The sequence below is a fragment of the Oncorhynchus mykiss genome, chromosome 2, assembly GCF_013265735.2.
Source record: "Oncorhynchus mykiss isolate Arlee chromosome 2, USDA_OmykA_1.1, whole genome shotgun sequence".
NCBI lineage: Eukaryota > Metazoa > Chordata > Actinopteri > Salmoniformes > Salmonidae > Oncorhynchus > Oncorhynchus mykiss.
Window position 1 is genome coordinate 61,155,944 of NC_048566.1, and position 27,627 is coordinate 61,183,570.

General features: G+C 43.2%; 1 protein-coding gene across 2 annotated transcripts in view; it reads right to left on the bottom strand.

Annotated features, from left to right (window-relative positions):
* The window catches only part of LOC110493153 (RNA-binding Raly-like protein), a 45,934-nt gene extending 29,846 nt beyond the window's left edge, over window positions 1-16,088 (bottom strand). For both annotated transcript variants that reach the window (XM_021567425.2, XM_021567421.2), the window contains exons 1-2: window positions 15,777-16,088; window positions 11,419-11,494 (exon numbers count right to left, since the gene is read on the bottom strand). In XM_021567425.2, the coding sequence (XP_021423100.1) occupies window positions 11,419-11,486 (68 nt within the window). In that variant the 5' untranslated portion in view covers window positions 11,487-11,494; window positions 15,777-16,088. The remainder of the gene's footprint in view (window positions 1-11,418; window positions 11,495-15,776) is intronic.
* Between the last annotated feature and the right edge of the window lie 11,539 nt (window positions 16,089-27,627).

Consider the following 27,627-nt stretch of genomic DNA (forward strand, 5'->3'; position numbering starts at 1 on the left):
AGACTTCCAAAGTCATTATGTCAACTTCTGGAGGACGTCATCCAACCTATCAGAGCTTTTGCAGCATGAACTGACATATTGTCCACCCAATCAAAGGATCAGTGTCACACCCTAATCTGTTTCACCTGTCCTTGTGCTTGTCTCCACCCTCCTCCCATGTTCCCCATTATCCCACGGGTACTTATACCTGTGTTCTCTGTTTGTCTGTTGCCAGTTTGTCTTGTTTGTTCAAGTCAGCCTTCGTTTTGTGTCCCAGCTCCTGCTTTTTTCCAATCTCTATTCTCTCGCACTACTGGTTTTGACCCTTGCCTGTCATGACTCCGACCGAACCCGCCTGCCTGACCACTCTGCCTGGCGACCTGTACCTTTGCCCCCATCTGGATTCCCAAATTAGCTAGCTGGCTAATTCTATCCAACACTGGAACTCTTCCAAGTCAAGGTAAGCTTTCGCTTTTATTAATTTATTGCCACCGGGGCTGCCAGTGGAACTGTTAAACTGCTTGCTGTACACTGCTCTGCGTGATTGTAGCCGGTTTACTAATGCTTTAGTTCTAGGAGTTATGTTTACCATGACGTTAGCTGATATGGTGACATTGACAACGATGTAGACTGTGTGTAGCAGTTAGCGGTTATGGTCACAGACAGCTGTTGTGTTGGCACTGAAGACCCCAAGCGAAGGGAAAAGGTAAGAAGGCAGTGATTGTGTAGAAGCAAGAAGGAATTATACAACAAGCAAAGTGATGATGCTTTTTGTATGTGGATGCTATGAAAGTGAACTGTGTGTGCGGATGATCAGGGGTGTATTCATTCGCCAATTCCGTTGAAAAATGTTTCTTAAACGGAAGCAAAGGGAACAAAACGGGGATAAATCTACCTGAATTTGTCCGATAGAAACTCTCGTTTGCAACGGTTTGGACTAATGATTACACCCTAGATCAGCTAGATGCAGGCAAGAGTGTGCAAGGTCTCTGAATGTGTCACTGTCTGTCACCTTGATTACTCCAATTTGACTCTCGACCTGTTATAAACTTTTATTCGTAGGCTGGGTTGTAGCAACCTCATGATGGGTATAGGGAAAATTTGTGGATCATGTAGTAGCCTAAACCTATCAATGGAGAGTGAGTGAGATGACCAGAGAGAAAGAGAGAGAGAGAGCTTATCTGTATTAGACTCAAAGCTCAAAACAGCATCCCTCCACCACCACTAAACACAGGGTCTTGTAAGCTAAAATGATATATAGCTCCAGTCGTTTTGAAAGCTAAGGCAAAAGCTCTAGTCCTGCTGTCTGCTCATTAAAAGCCCTGCATGACTCTGCTCCATTCATCTTCATCAGCTTTAATGGGTATTAATCAGCATTTAACTGTGTTATTGATTTTGGGTACTGCCAAACTCCTCACCATTTACTATTGAGTGGTGCAGTGAACCAGTCATATTGAGTTGTGTATAACCAAGCATTTAACTATTACTATTGATCTGTCTGAGGACAACAACAAAATTACAGATGTAGGATCTTAATTTGAGCCAGTTCACTACAGCAGAAAAATTATCCTGCAGCAACAGGACATGTGAGTTATTATGTGGATTATAATTCATTGACATTTTGTTGTAGAGGATGATACATTTTCCGTTAGGTTAAATCAAGACTGAAATGTCTAAGTGGAAATAACAAACTTCAGAATCCTTTTTAAAACTCAAACACACTACCAGTTTACATTTCCCGCTTTGCAGGAAAATTGTCAGCAACAAAATAGTGATCAAATTAAGATTCTACATCTGTACCTGCATCTTTGTTATTAGATATCATGGCATAGATAATTCAACTTTATACGCACTTGCCCTGTAGTGTCTCTATGTTCCCCATGCATTTACTATTTATTGGGCTGTTTAGTCCCGCTGATCTATAATAACAGTGAAGAGTAACACTCCCACCATCTAATATGGGTTCATTAGGGCAGCGATTTGTTGTTCCCATGTGTTAAAATATTGTATTGCACAGCACTGCATATAATAAAGGATAGGCTACCAGGGATAAAGGCCTTTACAGTGAAACACTATTAGTATTAATAAAGGAATTTATTCTAGGAGGCAAATCAATCTGTTTCTTTTTCTCTGTTTTCTCTGGTTTGACCAGCTGCAGTGGAGATTAACAATCCTGTTTATCTTTAGTGCTTCATCCAGACAAATACCTCCTGCAGGTAAGCTGTTTGAAGCTCAGTACATAGAGCAGAGGTAAACCAAGGTAGAAAATGAGGTAAAACTGTATGGTACGGAGTAAGCTAAGGCCGAGCAAGGTATGCAGAAGTGAAGTAAGTTGGTCGACATACTGTAGGTAAGCCATGGTCAGGGTTGGATAGGTTACTTTGTAAATGTAATCTGTTACAGTTACTAGTTATAACGTAACATTTGGTGTCATCATTGTAGTCTCTGACTTGAGGTCAGACTCTCTCAGGTGGAACAGGAACAGGTGGAACAAACTTAAACCCAGGTTTTTTTTCAATGCTGAATTGAATGTCATTGAGAAAACAGAAAGGTGTCATTAATGTATTTTTTCCGCAAACATCCTTTATGAATTTAAAAGTAATCCTAGAAGTAAGTAATCATCTACTTTTCAAAAGTATCTGTAATTTAATGTAACTGATTACAGTTGTAAAAAAATAAAAAAATGTAATCAGATTACATGTAATCAGTTACTCCCCAACCCTGGCCATGCTAAGGAGTACTCAAAGGTAAATAAGCAACTAGCTAGTGTACACAACACAGAAAGATAGAATGAGATGAGAAGGGCCCTGTGTTTTGCGCAATCATGTGACATAGCAAGATTTGATCCTGTATTTTAAGCCCTATCCAGAAATGAGAATTGCACCAAAAATTAAAGCTATTGTCTGAGGATGGTGCTGGACCATCTGCCATAAAAAGAGGCGACAGTTGAAGAAAAATCCTTAAATAAAGGTTAAAATCCAGTCATGTCACATTGCCTTCCCTCCCTTCCTTCTTCCCTCCCCCAGATAGATGTATTCTGATTTAATGTAGAGCCCTCAGAAGTGTGCTGCTGTGTAATAAATCAGCTTGGCTGCAGCGTGACCAGGGTTAATGGGCCGAGGAGCTGATTTCCTGCCACTTCAGCTCCTCTCAAATCGAAGGGCGGCCCCGATTGAAGCTGAATTATGACAGACATACAGCGACAAGCGGCCATGCAGGCAGACTGGCAGAGGCTCAAATACAGGAGGATGTCACTGTGTCTTATACAATAAACCTTATGCAAAGGCTGAATCTGGCGACCCCAACATACAAGTTTTGAGGTAAATTGTTGGTACTGAGATTATATGGCAGTATTAGTGATTTCATCAACAATGCAGCATTAACTGGTCCAGAATGTTCTTTCAATAGTCCCTCTTTTGACGGAGCAAGGGGATCTTTAAATGCAAAACACCTGTATGTGTCATAACCTTTTGTCTGCTGCCTTGTTATTTGTTCCCGTCTTTCGTTTGTTCTTTGCTGGTAAAACAAAGCTTACCATACTGAATGTATTGTCTCTAAGAGAGACGGGGAGGTTTAATGGTTGGAGTTTTACATTACATAATAATTAACCTGTTATTTTTCTGTTCAAAGGAAGTGCTGATTCATCTTTTCCTATTAAACGCACATCTTAGCAGGAGATGAAGGCCAAAGACATAATTACCGTTCCGTCTCTCTCTCTCCCCTTTCCTTCCTTCCTTCCTTCCTTCCTTCCTTCCTTCCTTCCTTCCTTCCTTCCTTCCTTCCTTCCTTCCTTCCTTCCTTCCTTCCTTCCCTCCCTCTCTTGCTTTGTCTATGTGTTACAATCACATTGAACACAGGAACGAAAGAGAAAAATACGGAAGATATAAAACACAACCATAGGTGTGCAGAACACAATGTAGCCTACTGTGAACATAGCCAAACAGATCAAGGCACAGTTTCAAACTGAAACCCCCAAACATACGCTTTGATCATATGGAACTTTTCCACTGTTGAGCCAATTAAAACCTCTCCTGAAACAAGTTTGGTTGTAGATGCCCTGAGGCCTTCAGCCTGCTGTGAATTCTGTGACGCTGTCGGAGACTTTCAACGCAGCCAAAACCTGAAGTGAAACCCGTGCCCCTGTTGAGAAACAACCCAAATGACACACTCAAGGGTATGATCAGTCGATCACGTCAGAGGAAGAAGAGAGAGGAGGTTCCACTCCAGTGTACCTTTCTGTGATGTCGCAGTTGGCACTATTAGCTCTAATGCATGGGGCTCATGTGCTGCACAAGGGCAGAGTCCGTAAATAAACAAGATAAAGCCCCGTAGAGATAATTCTCTTTTATCACTATAGATGAAGCACTCAATATGGATGGACCTTTGAGTATTAGTCAGGTAACAGGACCCAGTACTTAGAAACACTAGCCTCCCTCCACTGCTCAATTGGAGAAGGTGTAAAATATGGGGTGAGTTTATGGGTATATCAGGCACAGTGTGATCAAAACAACAGTGTAGGGACTTTTACTCTAAAACAGCCTGTAAAGCCTCTGAGCTCCATATTATCTCTCCATCTCTTCTGGGCTGATCTTTAAAACGCTGGCTCTATTTGCTTTTATAGAACTGGGGAGCTGGGCTGTAACTCAGATCAAATGGATGTTGCACTCTTTTAAAGTGAAAGGGCAGCTCTCTAGAGCTCTGAAAGGCCAGCGGCAAGCACAGTCCTCACTGGCTGCGAAGCGAGCAATCTCATTTGTTTTTCTTCCCATTACTGTAATTGTGCAATATGCAATGTGGAATGATGGTCTACTGTGACAGCCTAGGTGTCTTTTCTGTATCAATGCACCCAAATTCTGCACCCAATGTTCTTTCAAAGAGAAAAGGAACCAGGCATACAGTGTTTTTCTCCCAATTATTGGAATCTTGACAAATACTTTGCGATACTCCAAAGGATATTAATGTTTTGATGACAGTCGACAAGACTTATTGTTCCTACGAGATTAAGGAAATTGAATTTTGTATGATTCATAATGCACCAAAAGAAAATAGCATTGACATTTTCACGAGTTGATCCCTGAAAGTACTGTGTGATTACCTAGATAACCTACCAACCACTATTACGACACACTGATGCCACATTTGCTTACTGTGGATAATCCATGTCTTTATCATCACATAATAAAACAAAGCCATGAATCCCGCCTGTTGTCTAGTCTTTTTCTAAGTGGCATTGCTAGACTGATATAGAATGATCCCACTGCAATGCTACCACAGACTAATTATGTGCGAGGTCGTGGCCTGCCTCTTACTACTGCACTGGGACTGAGCCGTCCGTCTGTCTGTCCGTGTGGCATGTTTACTGCAAGTCGACGTGCACACACTTGTGTGTGTTTTTGTTGTGTGTGTACAAGCACAATGAAGAATACGAAGAAGATGAAGAAGAAGCACTTGGTCTCTGGGCTAGCAAGGCTCCTCTGACAGATTCATTTAGCAGTGGCAGGAAGCAGGAAGCAGGAAACAGAAGCCCTTTAGAGTGATTGCATTATGTCTGACTAATTGTGAGTGAATCCAGAGGATGGAGGGGAAGAGATCCATTGCAGGTGACATGTTTGGGCTCCCCATCGGGACAGCTCTTCAGTCAGATAGCTCCAGAGTAAGACAAGGGGTTTGGAGAGCACTACAGAGACAGATGAGGCAGAAACAGAATGGGACAGTACACAACCTTCACAAAGAGATTCAACTGTGATGGATGGGGATATGAGCAGAGATAATAGATATTGTTTGACATTTTGTTCATTGAAAGCAAGTTTTACAGACAAACGACTACTGCTTCTTTTTGCGTCTTTCAGTTTCGGAACCACGGTGGTGAGTTCTTGGGTTATTTTCAGTGCTTAGGTCGATCCCATACAATGGTTACAATTCAAATGTGTAATCTCTGACATGGATGAATCAGTATTGTGAAGAAAAGTCATGTCAATAATTTAAACTTAATTTATTTAAAAAAAAAAATGTTTAGATCTTACAGCACCTGGTATTCCCAGGTGGTCACCCATCCAAATTCTAACCAGGCCCGACCCTGCTTAGCTACCAAATGTGTTCAGGATGGTATGACTACAATCATATTTTTTTGTAACCCATTTTCTCAAATTACAACCTTGGTTAGCTTGCAGGCGCCACAAGGAGTTGCTAGAGCGCGATGAGCCAAGGAAAGCCCTCCCGGCCAAATCCTCCCCTACCCCGCACTGTGCCAATGGTGCGCCTTCCTATGGTGTTCCCGGTCATGGCCGGCAGTAGTGGTGCCTCAGTACTGTAGTACTGTAGTACTTTCGACAGCTGCGTCACTCAGCCCCCCCCCCCCCCCCCCCCCCAGCAATTGCTGAAGTAAGTGTTTTGAATCCAATACAGTACTATCATTCAACCTTCCAAGACACCCCAAAGCCAAGCTGAAGGAGGAGACATTAACCAGCTAGAGTGAATTATTTTAGCAGGGGAGGAGAGCAAATTGGCCTAATTTCTGTGGCGGACCCTGAAGCTGCACAATCCACAGACAGCAGATAGCTTCCTTGGTACCAAATCAGAACTCTTATGGAGTTTACATCACTGTTCTCCCCTAGCTCAGACAAACACAACACATGACTATTGGGTAGAGTGCTGTATAGTGTACAACTCAGATAACTGACAGTGTCTTTTCTTCTCCATCCACTAAACCCTAAGAGAGAGAAAGTACTCACAAGTCATTATAGAAATAATGATCATTATTCAACATTTGCAGCAATACATATGTAGGATAATAATTTGAGTCAGTTTCTACAATGCAGGAAAGTAATCCTGCAGCAACAGAAAATGTGAATGACTATGTTTTTCGTAAGGAAAAATCAAGTCAATTTCAAAGTGGATTTTCAAAGTGGAAATTACAAACCTCAGGAGCCTTTTTAAACCTCAAATACACTACACGTTTTAACAGGGTGATCAAATTAAGATCCTACATCTGTAGAACTCTACTCTGTATGCGGATAGGTCCTACTGCTATCCATTCTTCCGGCCTCATGAGGAGTTCCTATGAAATATGTATCAGCTTCCTGGGTTCTGATGCTTGCCTTTTGAGTGTTTATGGGGGAAATTATGGGAAGAAGTCTGGCGCTACGTGACTGTGAATGGAGGAGCATTGTGGAGGAAACGGGAGCCAAGGCAAAGGAGGGGAATTGGAATTGTGTTTTTAATGCACTCACTAGAATGCAGGGAGGAAGACTATAAAGAGGAATGGGTTAGTACTCCTGTGCTCCAGTCTAGTGACCCTCCTGAGAGTGGGTTGGGTGTTCTGGAGGATCTAACTGGGATGAGACTGATGTTCTCTGAGGCATGGAGATTCTATGCTCTATTCGAAGCAAGCAACACTGAACCATGCATGAGAGCACCAGCTGTTCCAGACAAATGTGTGATCATGCTCTCCATAACTGATGTTAGTAAGACCTTTAAACAGGTCAAAATTCACAAGGCTGCAAGGCCAGACTGTTTACCAGGACGCATACTCGCGTACATTTTCAACCTCTCCCTGACATGACAGAGTCTGGAATGCTTACATATTTCAAGCAGAACACCATAGTCCCTGTTCCCAAGACCGCCAAGGTAACCTACCTAAATAACTCCCGCCTAGTGGCACTCACGTCGGTAGCCGTGAAATTATTTGAAAAGCGGGCCATGGCTCACATCAACACCATCATCCCAGAAACCCTAGACCCACAACAACTTGCATACCACCCCAACAGATCCACAGATGATGTAATCTCGATTGCACTCCACACTGCCCTTTCCCACCTGGACAAAAGGAACACGTGAGAATGCTGTTCGTTGACTACAGCTACAGCTCAGTTCATTGACTACGACTACAGCTCAACACCATAGTTCCCTCAAAGCTCATCACTAAGCTAAGGACCCTGGGTCTAAACACCTCCCTCTGCAACTGGATCCTGGACTGCCCCCAGGTGGTAGGGGTAGGCAACAACACATCTGCCATGCTGATCCTCAACACTTTGGCCCCTCAGGGGTGTGTGCTTAGTCCCCTTCTGTACCCCCTGTCCACCCACGACTGCATGGCCATGCACGACTCCACCACCATCATTAAGTTTGCCGACGACACAACTGTGGTAGGCTTGATCACCGACAACGAAGAGACAGTCAGAGACATGGCAGTGTGGTGCCAGGAAAACAATCTCTCCCTTAATGTGAGCAAGACAAAAGAGCTGATAGTGGACTACAGCAAAATAAATGCAGAGCACATCCCCTTTCACATCGATGGGGCTAAAGTGGAGTGGGTTGAGAGCTTCAAGTTCCTTGGTGTCCACATCATTAACAAACTATATGGTCCAAACACACCAAGACAGTCATGAAGAGGCCACAACAACGCCTATTTCCCCTCAGGAGATTTAAAAGATTTGGCATTAGTCCTCAGATCCTCAAAAAGTTCTGCAGCTGCACGATGGAGAACATCCTGACTGATTGCATCACTGCTTGGGATGGCAATTGCTCGAGATCCGACTGCAAGGCACTTCAGAGGGTAGTGCGTACGGCCCAGTACTTTACTGGGGCCAGCTTCCTGCCATCCAGAACCTCTATACCAGGCGGTGTCAGAGGAAGGCCCTATAAATTGTCAAAGACTCCAGCCACCCTAGTCATAGACTGTTCTCTCTGCTAGCACATGGCAAGCAGTACCGCAGTGCCAAGTCTAGGTCCAAACTGCTCCTTAACAGCTTCTACCCCAAAGCCATACGACTGCTAAGCAGTTCATCAAATGGCTACCAGGACTATTTGCAGTGACACCCTTTTTTACGTTGCTGCTACTTGCTGTCCATTGTCTGTGCATAGTCATTTCACCCCTACCTACTTTTTTCCCTTATTTTTATATGTACACCTTTTTCTCCCTAAGTGGTAGGAGTTACAGTCTTGTCCCATTGCTGCAACTCCCATTCGGACTCAGGATGCAGGGATGGGACAAGGACATCCCGGCCGGTCAAACCCTCCCCTAATACCCTGAATACTCCGCTCACGTCGCATGCGTTGCCAAATAATTTCAGAAATTCATATTATTCAATTATTGCACCCACACTGCTCGCGCACGTCAACGAGCGTCTGCGTAAATATATATTTATTTATTTATTTATATATGACATAAATGTTTAATGCTTTTCGACCTGTCCCCAAATTAAAGTAATTGGTTCAGAGTTTGTTTTGGTATTTTAACCTGCGTTTCGTGATCGCATTTGGTGTGGGGGGAAAAAATAAATTTAGGCGCGATGGTGCACGCACGCAGACGGTTTGGGTCCCGTGTAAACCAGACAACGCTAGGCCAATTGGAAGCCTCCTCATGGGTCTCCCGGTCGCGGCAGGCTGCAACACAGCCCGGGATCAACCCCGGGTCTGTAGTGATGCCTCTAGCACTGTGATGCAGTGCCTTAGACCGCTGCGCCACTCGGGAGGCCGTAATACCTACTTAAAAAATAAAACAAATTCTGCATTGTTGGTTAAGGGCTTGTAAGCATTTCCTGGTAACGTCTAAATCTGTTCTATTAGGTGCATGAGACAAATAAGATTTGATTTGATGTCCACTATCTCCATATACAATAACGGGCTATGGGGAATATTCAGGTCACTGACATGACCATGAGAACTGTCTCCCATTACCATCTTATTTGCAATCAATATGTATTGAGGGACTGCAGAGAAGCTATGAGTGTCTGTGGGTGTACTGTACTGCATCGCCCAGCAGCTGGATGGGCGTCGATGCCTCCCTCAACCTGCTCTTCTCTGCCTGTTGTCTCTCCTCTCTAATGAAAACTAAGTGTCCCATTAGAAGAACCAATAATGTAAATGTGGAGCCATTGCACCAAAAAATACAGTTACACTGTAGCATGGCTGTTTTAAATTGGCAAAAGGATGTGACGGATTAGAATTCCGTTGTAAGAGTAGAGGCTTCCATCATGGGGATGGAACTAGGTCTGCACAGGTCGCACACCATAACAGTTTCAAAGTTTCATCACATTTTCAAAAACACCCTAATCCTGTCTGTCTGCATGCAGTGATAATACATTTGATGTGTGTTGGTTTTTTCAAGCAGCCACAGCAGCATCAACAGTAGCAGCAGGTCTCAGGGATAGATTGATAGAGGCCACCCCAGTGACCCAATGAGAGTTAACCCCACAAAGAAATAGGACTGGGATGTGACTATGGGCACAGACTGACTGGATATTGGGCTGCTGGTGGGCTGACATCCATGCTGTCTGTGTCACGCCCTGGTCTTAGTATTTTGTGTTTTCTTTATTATTTTGGTCAGGCCAAGGTGTGACATGGGTTTATTTATGTGGTGTGTTTTGTCTTGGGGTTTTCGTAGGTATTGGGATTGTGGCTTAGTGGGGTGTTCTAGCATAGTCTATGGCTGTCTGGAGTGGTTCTCAATCAGAGGCAGGTGTTTATCGTCTCTGATTGGGAACCATATTTAGGCAGCCATATTCTTTGAGTGTTTCGTGGGGGATTGTTCATGTCTTTGTGTTTGTTGTCACCAGATAGGCTGTTTAGGTTTTCGCACAGTTATTATTTTGTTAGTTTATTCATATATAGTTTTTCTTCATTAAAAAACCATGAATAACCACCACACTGCATTTTGGTCCGACTCTCATTCACCTAAAGAAAACCGTTAGTCTGTCCATTAATCAGACCATCAGACCAGTGATGAAGTTCTGATGTCTGCTAATCCTCTGTAATCTGTCTAGGGAAGCATGGCTGCAGGATCTGGGGGGTGTTGGCTAGCTGTGTTTATATACAAACTTTGGGATTGTCACTTTAAAACATGTCGTTAGACCTAGTATGAACCAGGCTTAAGGCTTGGGATAAGCTATGGGCTGGGCTGGGATACCTTGTACAGAATCAGCCTGACAAAGGCATTCCTCTGCAGCAGCTGCTCCCAGTCCCAGAGCTTCCAGACAGACTATGGAGCCACATTCAGCAAGGCCAAACATGTAGTGAAGTAGCAGTGAATACTACAACAACACCCTGGTAACTATACTGTTTTAACAACAAACTGCTACAGATGTAGGATCTTAATTTGAGCCAGTTTGCTGCAGAAGGAAAATAATCCTGCATCAACAGAAAATGTGAATTATTGTGTGGATTATAATTAATGGACAGTTTTGTAGGGGTTGGTACATTTTTCGTAAGGGAAAGTAAAGTCTGAAATGTAAAGAATTACAGACTTCAGAAGCCTTTTTAAACCACAAGTACACTACCAGTTTTACAAAGTTATCCTGCAAATGTCCATTAATTATAATACAATTCACATTTACTGTTGATGCATTATTGTTTTCTTTCTGTAGAAAAGTGACTAAAATTAACATCCTATATCTGTAGTTGTGAGGTTCATGACCTTAATGAGGCTGAATCTGGACTCACCCGAAGGCTTCACTGCTGGCTCTCTTGGTTCCTGCCTTTGGGCGACTTGGCCTCAGTTCCCCAGTCATGGTCCTATCTGAAACACAATACAACGACGGCTATAAAGTTATATCCATTTAGAGGTTCAGTAATGTCAGGTGTAAGGACAGGTGTGTCCTTGTAAAGCAACCCCCCTGGGGAAATTGGAATGGAGTTGGACAGGTGAGCAGAATATCCTGCCAGATAGTGTCTGACCTTTTACAACCTCTGGCACTCACATGCACGCACACAGACACACAAATACTGGTATGCGCACACACACGCGCACGTACACACAGACACACACACTCACACACATACACTCTCCCAGAAGGAAATATTAACGAGAGGACTCTGAGCCTAATTGCCCTCTGTCTGCCAGAGTCAAATTAATTGCCTCCCACAGTCATGTTGCTTCACTCCTTCCAACATGTACCTGTCTGTCAATGCAGAGTTCCCTGACCAGAACTGACCCATTATCTCTCTCTCTCTCTCTCTCTCTCTCTTTCTCTTTCTCTCTCTCTCTCTCTCTCTCCCCATTCATCCTTTTTCTCTCTCTCTCTACTTTCTCCTCCTGATCTCATTTGAGCCATGCTGTGTGTTGGAAAAGGTTCCACATTTCTCAAATCTTTAATGAAAAAAGCTCTACGGCACATGTCCACTCAGATGTTGTCAAAGTAGCCGTCCAAGATCCAACGTGAGAGCAAGAGAGAGGGCTTACTGTCATTTGTTTTTTCTCTCAAGAGACTGCTCTCTTCCACCCGTTTCTTTTCTTCTAAATCAAATAAAAAAACATTTTGGGGGGGGGGGGTCACATACACATATTTAGCAGATGTTATAGGTCACATACACATATTTAGCAGATGTTATAGGTCACATACACATATTTAGCAGATGTTATTGTGGGTGAAGCGAAATGCTTGTGTTCCTAGATCCAACAGTGCAGCAATATCTAACAATTCACAACAATATACACAAATCTAAAAGTAAAATAATGGAATTAAGAAATATATAAATATTAGGACGAGCAATGTCGGAGTGGCATTGACTAAAATACAGTAGAATATAATACAGTATATACATGTGAAATGAGTAAAGCAGTATGTAAACATTATTCAAGTGACTAGTGTTCCATTATTAAAGTGGGGCGGCAGGTGTGGTTAGAGCGAAAGGATGCAAGATCAAATCACCGAGCTGACAAGGTAAAAATCTGTCATTCTGCCCCTAAACAAGGCAGTTAACCAACTGTTCCTAGGCTGTCATTGAAAATAAGAATTTGTTCTTAACTGACTTGCCTAGTTAAAAACATTTTTTAAAGTGACTAGTGATTTAATGCCTATGTATATAGGACAGCAGCCTCTAAAGTGCAGGGGTGAGTAACTGGGTGGTAGCTGGCTAGTGATGGCCATTTAACAGTCTGATGGCCTTCAGATAGAAGCTGTTTTTCAATCTCTCAGTACCAGCTTTGATGCACCTGTACTGACCTCGTCTTCTGGATGATAGCAGGGTGAACAGCCCATGGCTCGGGTGGTAGATGTCCTTGATGATGTTTTTGGCCTTCCTGTGACATCGGGTGCTGTAGGTGCCCTGGAGGGCAAGCAGTGTGTCCCCGGTAACGCGTTGTGTAGACCGCACCACCCTCTGGAGAGCCCTGCGGTTCCAGGCAGTGCAGTTGCCGTACCAGGCGGTGATACAGCCCGACAGGATGCTCTCAGTTGTGCATCTGTAAAAGTTTTTGAGGGTCTTAGGGGCCAAGCCGAATTTCTTCAGCCTCCTGAGGTTGAAGAGGCGCTGTTGCGCCTTCTTCACCACACTGTCTGTGTGGGTGGACCATTTCAGATCGTCAGTGATGTGTACGCCGAGGAGCTTGAAGCTTTCCACCTTCTCCACTGCGGTCCTGTCAATGTGGATAGGGGCGTGCTCTCTCTGCTGTTTCCTGAAGTCCACGATCAGCTCCTTTGTTTTGTTGACGTTGAGTGAGAGGTCATTTTCCTGGCACCACTCCGCCAGGTCTCGTCAATGTTGGTAATCAGGGCTACTACTGTTGTGTTGTCTGCAAACTTGATGATTGATTTGGAGGCGTGTGTGGCCACACAGTAATGGGTGAACAGGGTGTACAGGAGGGAGCTGAGTAGCACCTTGTGGGGCCCCTGTGTTGAGGATCAGTGAAGTGGAGATGTTGTTTCCTACATTCACCACCTGGGGGCGGCCCGTCAGGAAGTCCAGGACCCAGTTGCACAAGGCGGGGTTCAAACCCAGGGCCCCGATCTTGATGATGAGCTTGGAGGGTACTATGGTGTTGAAGGCTGAGCTGCTCCTCTCTACTGCTGGTCTCACTAACTGACCTGACAGATGCACTGACAGATGTCCGCTTATTTCAATGATGCTATGTTTATCTTAGAAGGTTAACTGTCATGCAGCAACGTCTATGTTGCATGTATTTAAAAGGTCTGTCAACACTATAGAGCTGCATACTCCCTCAACTTCACCCAGGGGCCTGACTGACAGGCCCTCTCTCTACCTCCTCTCTCCTCACCCTCTCTACTGTACCTGTCCATCCAGCATCACTTGTCTTAGTCCACACAAAGGGCGCAATTCAATCAAACACACATTGCAGTTTATAGCTATAATTTCATAGTTTGACAATACAGAACTTGGATTTGACTCCTCTCAACCCTTTCTACTTAGGACTCAACTTGACACTTGGATCTTATGACTTAAAACGTACTCTAAACTCAAGTAAGTGTGACTTGGTGACTTGGTGACTTGGTGATCTCATCTCTGAATAACAGGTGAGTTACTCTACACAATATAGGCCTACACACTTTGAGAACCAGGGAAAAGCACTGCACAAACAAAATCCAATGCCGTTATCATTGAAGGCCCCTAAGACCCTTCATGTTTGACACCAATGAAGTCGCATCGGTGGCAATACTGTATGTTTCTGTCAAAGCGCCAGCCAGCCAGCAGCACACGACACAATGTTGAACGTACATCAGACTCCGGCAGCAGCAACAGCCCGCCCTGACAGAAGTGACACCCCATGGCAGCATTGTTTATGAAAGAAAGGCACACTGCTGTTTGTAGTGCATTACCCTTTTAGTGCTGGGTTTATGAGGACCGTCACCTGCCGTCTGTTAGCTGCCTGGCTGGCAGCTATTAATCGGCCAACAGTGGAGATTCATATCGCTGTCAGGTCACGGAAACACTCACAGCTTGCTTATGGGTAATTTTGCATGAATGATCAGGGCTATTCATTTTTGTATTACTTTGTATTGTTAGAGAAACACGTACAGCGCAGTGAAAGAGAAAGTGAAAGAGAAAGAGTGAGAGTGGTAAGAGAATATATTTTATGCACTGTGGTTAGTGATTGTATGGGGACATTCATTTTCAGCAGTTGGAAGGAAATAACATCAGGAGTATGACCCTAGCGAGGCAAACGGATAAATAGTAGCTTGTTTTTTTTATTATAATGTAATGAAACTATAATAGTGGACCGCATCATGTGATAATGCGGAAATCTGTGGAACTATTGGAAATCAATTGTATGTTGCAAGTGTAACAGAGTGCATTCTCTTCTGCCCCAAGCAGGGAGATTGGATCGAACTAGCAACCTTCTGTTTCACATCCACTGCACAAGGGTCACACAACAACCATACAGTCTATGACACACACACACACACGCAGATGCACGCGCACGCACGCGCACACACACACACACACACACACACACACACACACACACACACACACACACACACACACACACACACACACACACACACACCACTTTCTGTCTTTCCCAGTGTGTGAGTGACAGAGGCTGTAGTTGCTCTGGCCCAAGCTGCAAAATCTGATTGATTCCTGCCTTCCTGGCAGATACTGATCTACATAGCCTCTTCAATCACCTCAGCTCACCACACACACGCAAGCTACCTTTAGATCACATCAACCCATATCATCAACATCCTCACATGCTCCTGTTGCTACTGCCTGTGTGCTATGAGGCTTCCCTTCTATTGCACAGATAATCGAGCATCCTTGAACAAATTTTGTTAGGTATCTGCGCACGGAATATGTTCCAGTCGTGCTCATCAAAAGGATAATACTTCTCACCTTAAATTCAGGCACAATAAACATACAGTGTTCACATTCGATATGCGCTTACGCATCATCAATGTGCTTAATTACTACCACACAAGGAAGGAAGGAAGGAAGGAAGGAAGGAAGGAAGGAAGGAAGGAAGGAAGGAAGGAAGGAAAGAGAGTGAGAGAGGGTTCCTATATAAAAAATGTACAGAGAGAGAGAGAGACAAAAAAGGCAGGCTGCCCTATACTCACGTCTTAGGCTGTGGTATTCACTCTTGAACAGGGTACCAGACTGAGGGAGACAGAGGGAGAGAGGGAGAGAGGGAGAGAGAGAGAGAGAGAGAGAGAAAAGAGAGAAAAGAGAGAGAGAGTGAGACAACAAAGAAAGAGAGAGAGAGAGAAAGATGGAGAGAGAGAGCGAGAGAGGGGGGGGAATGCCTTCAAACAAACAGAATCAGCGGAGACTCTCTTATTCTAATCTCTCCTTCCCAGTGTCTCTCTGCAACCCTAACAGAGCGGAAAGGAGAGGAGACTGCTCACTCTGGAATCAATGACCGCGCTCTAAGAACTGTACCAGCGGGATGTACCATGTCACTCCACAGCGGTGAGCTCGGGTTGGTGGGCTGACCCACTCTGTAACAGGCATGGGGGTGCTGTGTGGACTGGAGTGAATGCTACAGCTGTGTGGATGCTCACAGCCACACAGAGCTCTCAGAAATTGTCACTGTTTATTGAAGTAGCAAAGGTACAGAAGGACTGGAGGAATGCAGGCTGTACTGAGGTAGAAGTGGAGACAGGCAGAGGCAGAGAGAGAGAGAGAGAGAGAGAGAGAGAGAGAGAGAGGACAGATCCCCGAGCAGAGACAAGCATCATAGAGGGAGGCTGTGGGAAAAACCTAATTTCCTGGTTCAGAGGCAGACACAAAGCCGAAAGTACTAGAGTTCAAGCACCACCTCACTCACTGCATTAAATGTACTGTAATACGAAACAAGAGAAGACATGTTGGCTACTGTGCTGCATGAGAAATAGTGGCTAGGGCAGCATTTAAGAAAGCAACTGATTATAATCTGTATTGCCGTCTCCATCTCCTGATAAAGCAAAGTGAGAGCTCTCCATTGAGCATTCTTCAGATTCATCCCTGCCAATCATCTACTGAGAGGGCAGAACTAAACAGCAGCTGCTTGCTAGATTGGGCCTAAAAAGGTGCCTCATCATCAACCTGTGAAAGACAAGTGCAGGACAGACAGGAGATTGTATTTGGTTGGATAGGAACAGCACAGTCTCAACTTTTCACTCGCAGATTGTCCCAGACTGCTCCTTTTTCTTTCTATCTCTCGCTCTTTCTCTCTCTCTATTTCTGTCTCTCACCGACTGCTACCCCCCCCCCCCCCCCCCCCCCCCCCACTTCTCTCTCTCTTTATCTCCATCTCTCTAAGCGGTGTCAGCAATACTCACTCGCTACTAAAACAGCCGTTGTTTCATCGTTCACGCAGCGGGGGGACAGAGGGAGTCACGCATGAGCGACATAAAAGCTCCATCACGTCAGAGATCCTCACGCCCTCCCTCCCCTCACCACTGTCAGTCACACACACACACACACACACACACACACACACACACACACACACACACACACACACACACACACACACACACACACACACACACACACACACACACATACACACACACACACACACAGATGCAGGATCTTAATTCGATCCCTCTTGTTGCAGGAAATACGAACTTGTAGTGTATTCAAGGTTTAAAAAGGCTTCTAAAGCTCGTCATTTCCACTTTAAAACGTCAGACTTGATTTGCCCTAACGAAAACCTTTATCAACCACTACAAAAACAAAATGGGTTGATTATAAACCACAAAGTAATTCACATTTCCTGCTGTAGCAAACCGTCTCAAAATAACATCCTACATTTGTACACATAAACACAAACACACACACACACCAAAGCTGACTCTAAGTCGGGCATAAAATTTGTGCCCCGCCAGTTTTGTTTCCCCAGAAACATAACAAATGGGATATCAATTACAATCCCGGTTTTGCCAATGTAGCGTTTCGGGCCTGCCAGTAGTGCAGACCAGGACAGAGGCTACGCCGGGTGTGCGCTCATGATCTGAAGAGGGGGAGGGAGGGGGGATGTAATAATGTACTATTTAGTAGTTCAAATCCCTAAATGCCTTTTAATTGGGCAGAATGTCGTAAGTCACCGCCTTCATTGCCTTGTTCAGGAAGCTCATCGGATCCCAGCCAGGGCGGGTTCAAATGTACTTTTTTTTCTCACAGAGAGGGAAAAACTGTTCACTTTTCCAGACAGCTAATAATAGGCTAGATAGTAGCTACTAGCTTCATTAAGTTTTGGTCACCACGAGATGAATAATTATAGCAAGCTAATCAGCATGGATATCTGAAAATGGTTGTGCACAGCCAAGCGCAAAAAAATGGAGGACCACCAAGTCGAGTGCAATGTCGAGCTCACCGAGCGGCCTGCTGGCCTGACCACCGAGGTTGAGGAGCCTAGCAGCAAATGTAATACCCGCCCATCCCCACGCTGCCTGCTGACCAACAAGATCGAGAAAAGCCAGGGCCTAGCACCAACAACAGCACTAGGATAACATCCAGTGACGATTTTAGCATGTAAATCTTGGTGGGGCAAAAAAATAAATAAGTGGAATGCATGCCTGCAAAGCCACTACACAACACAACAATAAACAATACATGAATTTCACTATAACAGTGACAAACGGTGCCCACAAACTGTGAGGGCCTACATAAAGCTGTACCAACAGCAGAATCCCAACAGCAGTCCCTTCATCTTACCACTGCTACACCTGGCTATCAGCGGAGCCTTGTCTGGCAGCGAAACAGTTCATTCAGCCTCATTTACTGCCTTTAAAAAAAACATAGCTGATATGGCTGACTTGCTTAAACAATTGAGCTTTCTAATGTCAATTGAGATGTACAAACTACGGCGCAAGGGGAGGAGAAGCGGATAAGAGGCAATCTGTAGTTTTGGTTAAGACATTAATGAGCGAACTAGGACGGACATTAGTCAATATAACTATTTGTTTAGCACTTTTGAAATGTACAGCGACAGAATTCAAAACATGGGCCGTTCTTACAGTGTTCTCCCTGTACACCAAGTCAGAACCATAGGATAAATAAAGGGAGCATATACTGTAAGCAGACAATGAAAGCTCTTACAATATTCAATGATTACATTTCTCTATAACAGGTTATAGGCTACAGTAGAACAGTCAGAACAGTAGGCAACATTTAGAGGGGTACCAGCAACAGTGTGTGAAAACCTTGTGAAGACTTACAGAAAACGTTTGACCTCTGTCATTGCCAACAAATGGTATATAAGAAAGTATTGAGATAAACTTTTGTTATTGACCAAATACTTATTTTCCACCATAATTTGCAAATAAATTCATTAAAAATCCTACAATGTGATTTTATGGATTTGTTTTCTTCTCATTTTGTCTGTCATAGTTGAAGTGTACCTATGATGAAAATTACAGGCCTCTCATATTTTTAAGTGGGAGAACTTGCACAGTTAGTGGCTGACTAAATACTTTTTTGCCCCACTGTACATATCTCCCTGGCATATTACATCACTTATGAAGCAGCATACAATACAATTTTGGACTCACATTGTTCATGCTATGCTCACTTGAACAGGAAGGTGGCGCGGCGGTCCTCCAAGTTAACAGTTGTTTTAAGTGCATCATTGACAGCCTGGTCAATGTTGAATGTTTATCATTTTAAATTTGGAAAAGAGCCCCTTACTCCCAGATTTGGGACCACACAGCCACACAGACCACACGCAGTCGTTGAATTTGTGATTTCCAAGTTGTTGTGTAATGTTTATGTCCAATGGCCGATGAACACAGATACATTTTATCTGTAATTTTTCTTTATTATGTCTCTTCATATGACAAGGATTAAAAAGGATTTGCCAGTAGATTGTCGACTTGATTAATGATGATGACTGCTAAATAAGATTCTGAAAGTAAGTTGCTGACATGATCAGTCCAATCAAAGCTACTGTACATATAACGTGATTTGACATCATTTTATCTGTGGCCAATGACTATGAGCCTTCTTGGATGGGCACTTCTATGGCAGCAGCCGAACGGCTAAAATGTTCAAGGTCTCCTCATATACTTGGCAGTGACGTAAAGTCCCCATGAGTGACATAATACTGAGCCAATCACGGCGCAACGCTCCCTATTTTCTGCGGGCTTGCCCAACCACCACAGAAAGCCCTGAGCAAGGCTGAAACACCTGCATTTTGGAGCTACTTTATTCAAGAAAACAAAAAAGAGGCCATGTTTGTATGCGGCTTTATTAACTCAATGATATATTATTTTTACAATGTTTGTAAACTGACATGTGATACGTATTGATGCCAAAATAACATGAAAAACATACATTATAACATGCTAAAAATGTGGGGCTCAAAACAAGTGTGTGTTGTTCTCGGAATGGGCATTTAATCTTATTCACGGCAGATTCAAGTTAGCAACTGCCATGTAGGACATTACACATCAGCTATGACTGTAGAATATGCACTTAGTTTGACTTAGTTTGCTTTTCTGAAACTCTCCCATACTTAAAACATTGAGCACCTGGCGCTCATTGCGTATTGTCAAAAAATTGTCAGAATTGTAGCCAATAGTTGTAATGATTGAAGTTTAACTTCTTGATGCACCCATCCAGTTAGAGGGATGATTTTCGTCAACTTCCGCTGAATTGCAGAGCGCCAAATTCAAATTAAAGTACTAAAAATATTTAACTTTCATGAAATCACAAGTGCAATATAGCAAAACACAGCTTAGCGTGTTGTTAATCCACCTGGCGTATCAGATTTCAAAAAAGCTTTTCGGCGAAAGCAACAAGCGTTTATGTAAGGACATCTCTCTCAGCAGACAAAACATTACAAACAGCTAGCATCCAAGTAGATTGGTCACGAAAGTCAGAAAAGCAATAAAATGAATCACTTACCTTTGATGATCTTCAGATGTTTGCACTCACTAGACTCCCAGTTACACAATAAATGTTCCTTTTGTTCCATAAAGATAATTTTTATATCCAAAATACCTCCATTTGTTTGGCGCGTTATGTTCAGAAATCCACAGGCTTGAGTGGTCACGACCGGGCAGACGAAAATTCCAAATAGTATCCGTAAAGTTCGTAGAAACACGTCAAACATTTTTTAGAGTCAATCCTCAGGTTGTTTTTACAATATTTAATCGATAATATTTAAACCGGACTGTAGCTTCTTCAATAGGAGAGAGAGAGAAAATGTTTGCTCCAAGCTGTTGCGCATGCAAAACGCTGCTGGCACACAGCCATCCAATGACGCAATGTGATCTTTCTCGCTCATTTGTCAAAATAAAAGCCTGAAACTATGTCTAAAGCCTGTTCACAACATGTGGAAGCCATAGAAAAAGGCAATGGAACAGAGAGCTTTCAGGAAAAACAGCACTCCCGGGTTGGAATTTCCTCAGGTTTTCACCTGCAATATTAGTTCTGTTATACTCACAGACAATATTTTGACAGTTTTGGAAACTTTAGAGTGTTTTCTATCCTAATCTGACAATTATATGCATATTCTAGATTCTGGGCCTGAGAAATAGGCAGTTTCATTTGGGTACGTTTTTCATCCAAAATACTGCCCCCTACACTCAACAGGTTAAGCGATGTCTGTAAGAATCTTTGATAAGATAGTGGTGCTCATCCTCTCAAGCTGATATATGCGTGTTGGTAGGCCCATATGAGGTTAAGGCCGACTGCAGCTACAGCTGCATTTTGGATACAAATGTGGTAGTGGGGCACATATCTTTCTTGTGTTATTATATCAAGAAATGGTTGTAGATGTTAATGGCTACATTTCAGATAAATTTTTGTATGTTTTAACAGTAGCACGACCAATCTACCTTGTGTTATTAGGGCTCTAAAGCAATACTGGTTTAACATTTTAAATGCCCCCTCAGGCATTTCATCCTGGAGCCGGGCCTGACATACACACACACACACACACACACACACACACACACACACACACACACACACACACACACACACACACACACACACACACACACACACACAGTCCCTGCAGACCACACTACACATATTCATCACTCACTCTCCATGGCAGACAAGTAGCATAGTCATTTAAGGTCCAATGCAGCTGTTTTTATCTCAATATTAAATCATTTCTGGGTAAAAGTTAAGTACCTTACTGTGATTGTTTTCAATTAAAATGGTCAAAAAGAAACAAAAATAGCTTATTAGCAAAGACACATTTCTAAAGCAAGAATTTAGCTAAGACTGTCTGGAGTGGTCTGAGAGGTGAGGGGAAAACTGAAAACAAACTGTTATTGGCAGAGAGGTTTGGAACTCTCTTTCTTATTGGTCTATTAACTGATGTCACCAAGCAGGCCAAAACTCCATCCCACCAAAACAGGCTGACATTTCAGTCGCTCTTTTCAACCAGCTCATACACTAAAAGGATATGATCATAATTTTTACAATTTAACAGTATTATTCCAACCTCATAGTGTGAAAATACTGTATATACAGTACCAGTCAAAGGTTGGACACACCTCATTCAAGGGTTTTTCTTATTTTTTAAACTATTTTCTACATTAAAGAATAATAGTGAAGACATCAAAACTATGAAATAACACATATGGAATCATGTAGTAACCAAAAAAGTGATAAACACATATATTTTATATTTGAGATTCTTCAAAGTAGCCACCCTTTGCCTTGATGACAGCTTTGCACATGCTTGGCATTCTCTCAACCAACTTCACCTGGAATGCTTCTCCAACCGTATTGAAGAAGTTTGCACATATGCTGAGCACTTCTTGGCTGCCTTTTCTTCTCTCTGCGGTCCAACTCATCCCAAACCATCTCAATTGGGTTGAGGTCGGGAAAAGCCAACTGATATTTACACCTGAGGTAATGACTTGCTGCACCCTCGACAACTACTGTGATTATTATTATTTGACCATGCTGGTCATTTATGAACATTTGAACATCTTGGCGATGTTCTGTTATAATCTCTACCCGGCACAGCCAGAAAAGGACTGGCCACCCCTCATAGCCTGGTTCCTCTCTAGGTTTCTTCCTATGTTTTGGCCTTTCTAGGGAGTTTTTTCTAGCCAACGTGCTTCTACACCTGCATTGCTTGCTGTTTGGGATTTTAGGCTGGGTTTCTGTACAGCACTTTGAGATATCAGCTGATGTACGAAGGGCTATATAAATACATTTACAGTGCCTTGCGAAAGTATTCGGCCCCCTTGAACTTTGCGACCTTTTGCCACATTTCAGGCTTCAAACATAAAGATATAAAACTGTATTTTTTTGTGAAGAATCAACAACAAGTGGGACACAATCATGAAGTGGAACGACATTTATTGGATATTTCAAACTTTTTTAACAAATCAAAAACGGAAAAATTGGGCGTGCAAAATTATTCAGCCCCTTTACTTTCAGTGCAGCAAACTCTCTCCAGAAGTTCAGTGAGGATCTCTGAATGATCCAATGTTGACCTAAATGACTAATGATGATAAATACAATCCACCTGTGTGTAATCAAGTCTCCGTATAAATGCACCTGCACTGTGATAGTCTCAGAGGTCTGTTAAAAGCGCAGAGAGCATCATGAAGAACAAGGAACACACCAGGCAGGTCCGAGATACTGTTGTGAAGAAGTTTAAAGCCGGATTTGGATACAAAAAGATTTCCCAAGCTTTAAACATCCCAAGGAGCACTGTGCAAGCGATAATATTGAAATGGAAGGAGTATCAGACCACTGCAAATCTACCAAGACCAGGCCGTCCCTCTAAACTTTCAGCTCATACAAGGAGAAGACTGATCAGAGATGCAGCCAAGAGGCCCATGATCACTCTGGATGAACTGCAGAGATCTACAGCTGAGGTGGGAGACTCTGTCCATAGGACAACAGTCGTATATTGCACAAATCTGGCCTTTATGGAAGAGTGGCAAGAAGAAAGCCATTTCTTAAAGATATCTATAAAAAGTGTTGTTTAAAGTTTGCCACAAGCCACCTGGGAGACACACCAAACATGTGGAAGAAGGTGCTCTGGTCAGATGAAACCAAAATTGAACTTTTTGGCAACAATGCAAAATGTTATGTTTGGCGTAAAAGCAACACAGCTGAACACACCATCCCCACTGTCAAACATGGTGGTGGCAGCCTCATGGTTTGGGCCTGCTTTTCTTCAGCAGGGACAGGGAAGATGGTTAAAATTGATGGGAAGATGGATGGAGCCAAATACAGGACCATTCTGGAAGAAAACCTGATGGAGTCTGCAAAAGACCTGAGACTGGGACGGAGATTTGTCTTCCAACAAGACAATGAACCCAAACATAAAGCAAAATCTACAATGGAATGGTTCAAAAATAAACATATCCAGGTGTTAGAATGGCCAAGTCAAAGTCCAGACCTGAATCCAATCGAGAATCTGTGGAAAGAACTGAAAACTGCTGTTCACAAATGCTCTCCATCCAACCTCACTGAGCTCAAGCTGTTTTGCAAGGAGGAATGGGAAAAAATGTCAGTCTCTCGATGTGCAAAACTGATAGAGACATACCCCAAGCGACTTACAGCTATAATCGCAGCAAAAGGTGGCGCTACAAAGTACTAACTTAAGGGGGCTGAATAGTTTTGCACACCCAATTTTTCAGTTTTTGATTTGTTAAAAAAGTTTGAAATATCCAATAAATGTTGTTCCACTTCATGATTGTGTCCCACTTGTTGTTGATTCTTCACAAAAAAATACAGTTTTATATCTTTATGTTTGAAGCCTGACATGTGGCAAAAGGTCGCAAAGTTCAAGGGGGCCGAATACTTTCGCAAGGCACTGTATATACACTTGATTTGATTTGATTGTGGAGGCCAGGTCATCTGATGCAGCACTCCATCACTCTCCTTATTGGTCAAATAGCCCTTACACAGCCTGGAGGTGTCTTGAAAAATAATCTACTCCCACTAAGTGCAAACCAGATGGGATGCCGTATCACTGCAGAATGCTGTGGTTGCCATGCTGGTTAAGTGTGCCTTGAAATCTAACTAAACCACTGACAGTTTCACCAGCAAAGCACCCCCACACCATCACACCTCCTCCTCCATGCTTCATGGTGGGAACCACACATATGGAGATCATCCGTTCACCTACTCTGCGTCTCACAAAGACACGTCGGTTGGAACCAAAAATCTCAAATTTGGACTCATCAGACCAAAGAACAGATTTCCACCAGTCTAATATCCATTGCTCGTGTTTCTTGGCCCAATCAAGTCTTTTCTTCTTATTGGTGTCCTTTAGTAGTGGTTTCTTTGCAGCAGTTTGACCAAGGTGGCCTGATTCACGCAGTCTCCTCTGAACAGTTGATGTTGAGATGCGTCTGTTACTTGAACTCTGTAAAGCATTTATTTGGGCTGCAATCTGAGGTGCAGTTAACTCTAGTGAATGTGTTCTCTGCAGCATAGGTACCTCTGGGTCTTCCTTTCCTGTGGCGGTCCTCATGAGAGCCAGTTTTATCATAGCGCTTGATGGTTTTTGCGGCTGCACTTGAAGAAACTTTCAAAGTTCTTGAAATGTCCCTCATTGACTAACCTTCATGTCTTAAAGTAATGATGGACGGTCGTTTCTCTTCGCTTATTTGAGCTGTTCATGCCATAATATGGAGTTTGGTATAGCACCCCTACCTTGTCACAACACAACTGATTGGCTGAAACGCATTAAGAAGGAAAGAAATTCCACAAATGAACTTTTAACAAGGCACACATGTTAATTTAAATGCATTCCAGGTGACTACCTCATGAAGCTGGTTGAGAGAATGCCAAGAGTGTGCAAAGCCTTCATCCAGGCAAAGGGTGGCTACTTTGAAGAATCTCAAATATAAAATACGTTTGTTTAACACTTCTTTGGTTATTCCATGATTCCATGTTCGTTATTTCATATTTTTGAAGTCTTTACTATTATTCTACAATGTAGAAAATAGTAAAAATAAAGAATTTGAATTTGAATGATTTAATTGTAGAGAGCTTACTTGAAGACTGTACAATGATCTGAGGACATGCATCAGGAACTGCTTCATTCTCATGTGTTTATCCTTAGAGAACAGTTTGGTTACATATAGTACACACTGTACATCTCAGCATTTTAAGAAACAGACACCTACACATTACACGCACACACAGAGAGAGAGAGAGAGAGAGAGAGAGAGAGTTCTCAAGTTCTATAAAAGCAGCCATCGCACGACTGCACCCTGTCGAGCTAATGAGAGAGACCATCAGCGAACTCCATTTTAATTAGAAAGTCCATTAAATGATTACATTTTAATTAAACTCGTCCTATCTAATAAGGATATGATGATCTTGGGTGGATTGTGCTCTCTTAGGTTAATTTATTTATCTACAAAGTTTACCCCCGTCAGCAACCCCTTATCATTACTACACTTACAATGAATTCCAATGAGGATATGCTGCTGTAGTATCAACTCAAAAGCATAGCATCTCTGGACTAAAACTAGGCTGAAAGACATTTCCATTGAAGGCAAACAAGTGAGTTCAATATAGTAGAGATCACCTTGTTCTTGCTTTGTGTGTGTTTGATGGTTAAAACATTGTCTGTAGCCTGCACAACCATGTTGTATCACTCCAATGATTCACAGTTTCAGAAGGAAAGCCAGTCTTCCACCAATCAGCACCTATGAGAAACAACACAAACCTACTTCATTACACAGTAACACACCCACAAATCCACCACCGCACTGTATAGAAAACAACATACAGTACATCCTCATCATGGCTCTTCAATAAAGAGAACCGGCAAACAGCGGTTTGTGGCTGCAGGCAGGCAGGCAGCGGTGTTGAGGATCAGTGAACTCCAGGATGGTTCTGTCTACCCCTTCCCTAATTAATACAGCCTCCAGACAGAGCTGAGCGGCTCACCACTAATGGCTTGTCAGAGGCAGCAGGCCAGGGAGCCAGTTAACACCAGCAGCCCCACGGTGGGTGATGATAGTCCACTGGGATGCAGAGAGAGGGCTTATTCATCTCTATGGTCCTGGATGGAACAGTTAGCTAATACACCTGAGCTGCTCTTAATGTATCTAGATATCTCAGTATTCTCTCAGTCTGGTGCCTATGCAGTGTGTATGTGTGTGTGTGTGCGTATGAAGGCCTGATAAAGGTATTCTGTGCGTTAATTGGTAGTGGCTTCCTCCGCTCGCCTGAACTGAAAGTCATTAAGAGACAGCGGTTTTCATAAGAGGATTGTAATTGTCATCCCTTCCTCCAATCGCCACCGGCTGAGTAATTGCATTCTAGTTTGCCATACAATGCAGCAACTGAGTTCAATTCCGCAGGAAAATATTGCTTGCGTTAGCCTGACAGTTAATCCCAATGTCATTGTCCCTGTTAGGCTGTTTCCTATCATGTCCTTTCTAAATCCCCCATTTTATGCAAGCTTACAGGTTCTCCGTGCCCTGGAGAGAAGCAAATGCACACACACACACACACACACACACACACACACACACACACACACACACACACACACACACACACACACACACACACACACACACACACACACACACACACACACACACACACACACACACACACACACACACACAAGCGCTGGCCCTGCAGACTACACTACACAGATTAATTCTCCACATCACTCATTTAACTCCCCTTTTCTGTGGCTCTAGAGCAGTGGCCTAAGGAATGACAAATGTAATATGGATTTAGATCTGGAGCTGTTGTCTCACTGTAAAATCCAAATACCATAGCAACTATTCGCAATAAGTCTCTGAATCATATCATGACACTGTCCTCTAATTATAAAATACCAGACTAGTTCTCTGCTACTACTTCAAATCTTCCTAAAGACAGGAGAATTCCGAGCCCTGGATCCACTGGACATGGCACCAAACAACAAGGTGTCACCTTGTGGATATCTAGCACACCGCAACTAAAAACACAGGGGAGACTTTGCGCATGAAAGGTGGAAAGAGTATCTTGCTGGAAAGA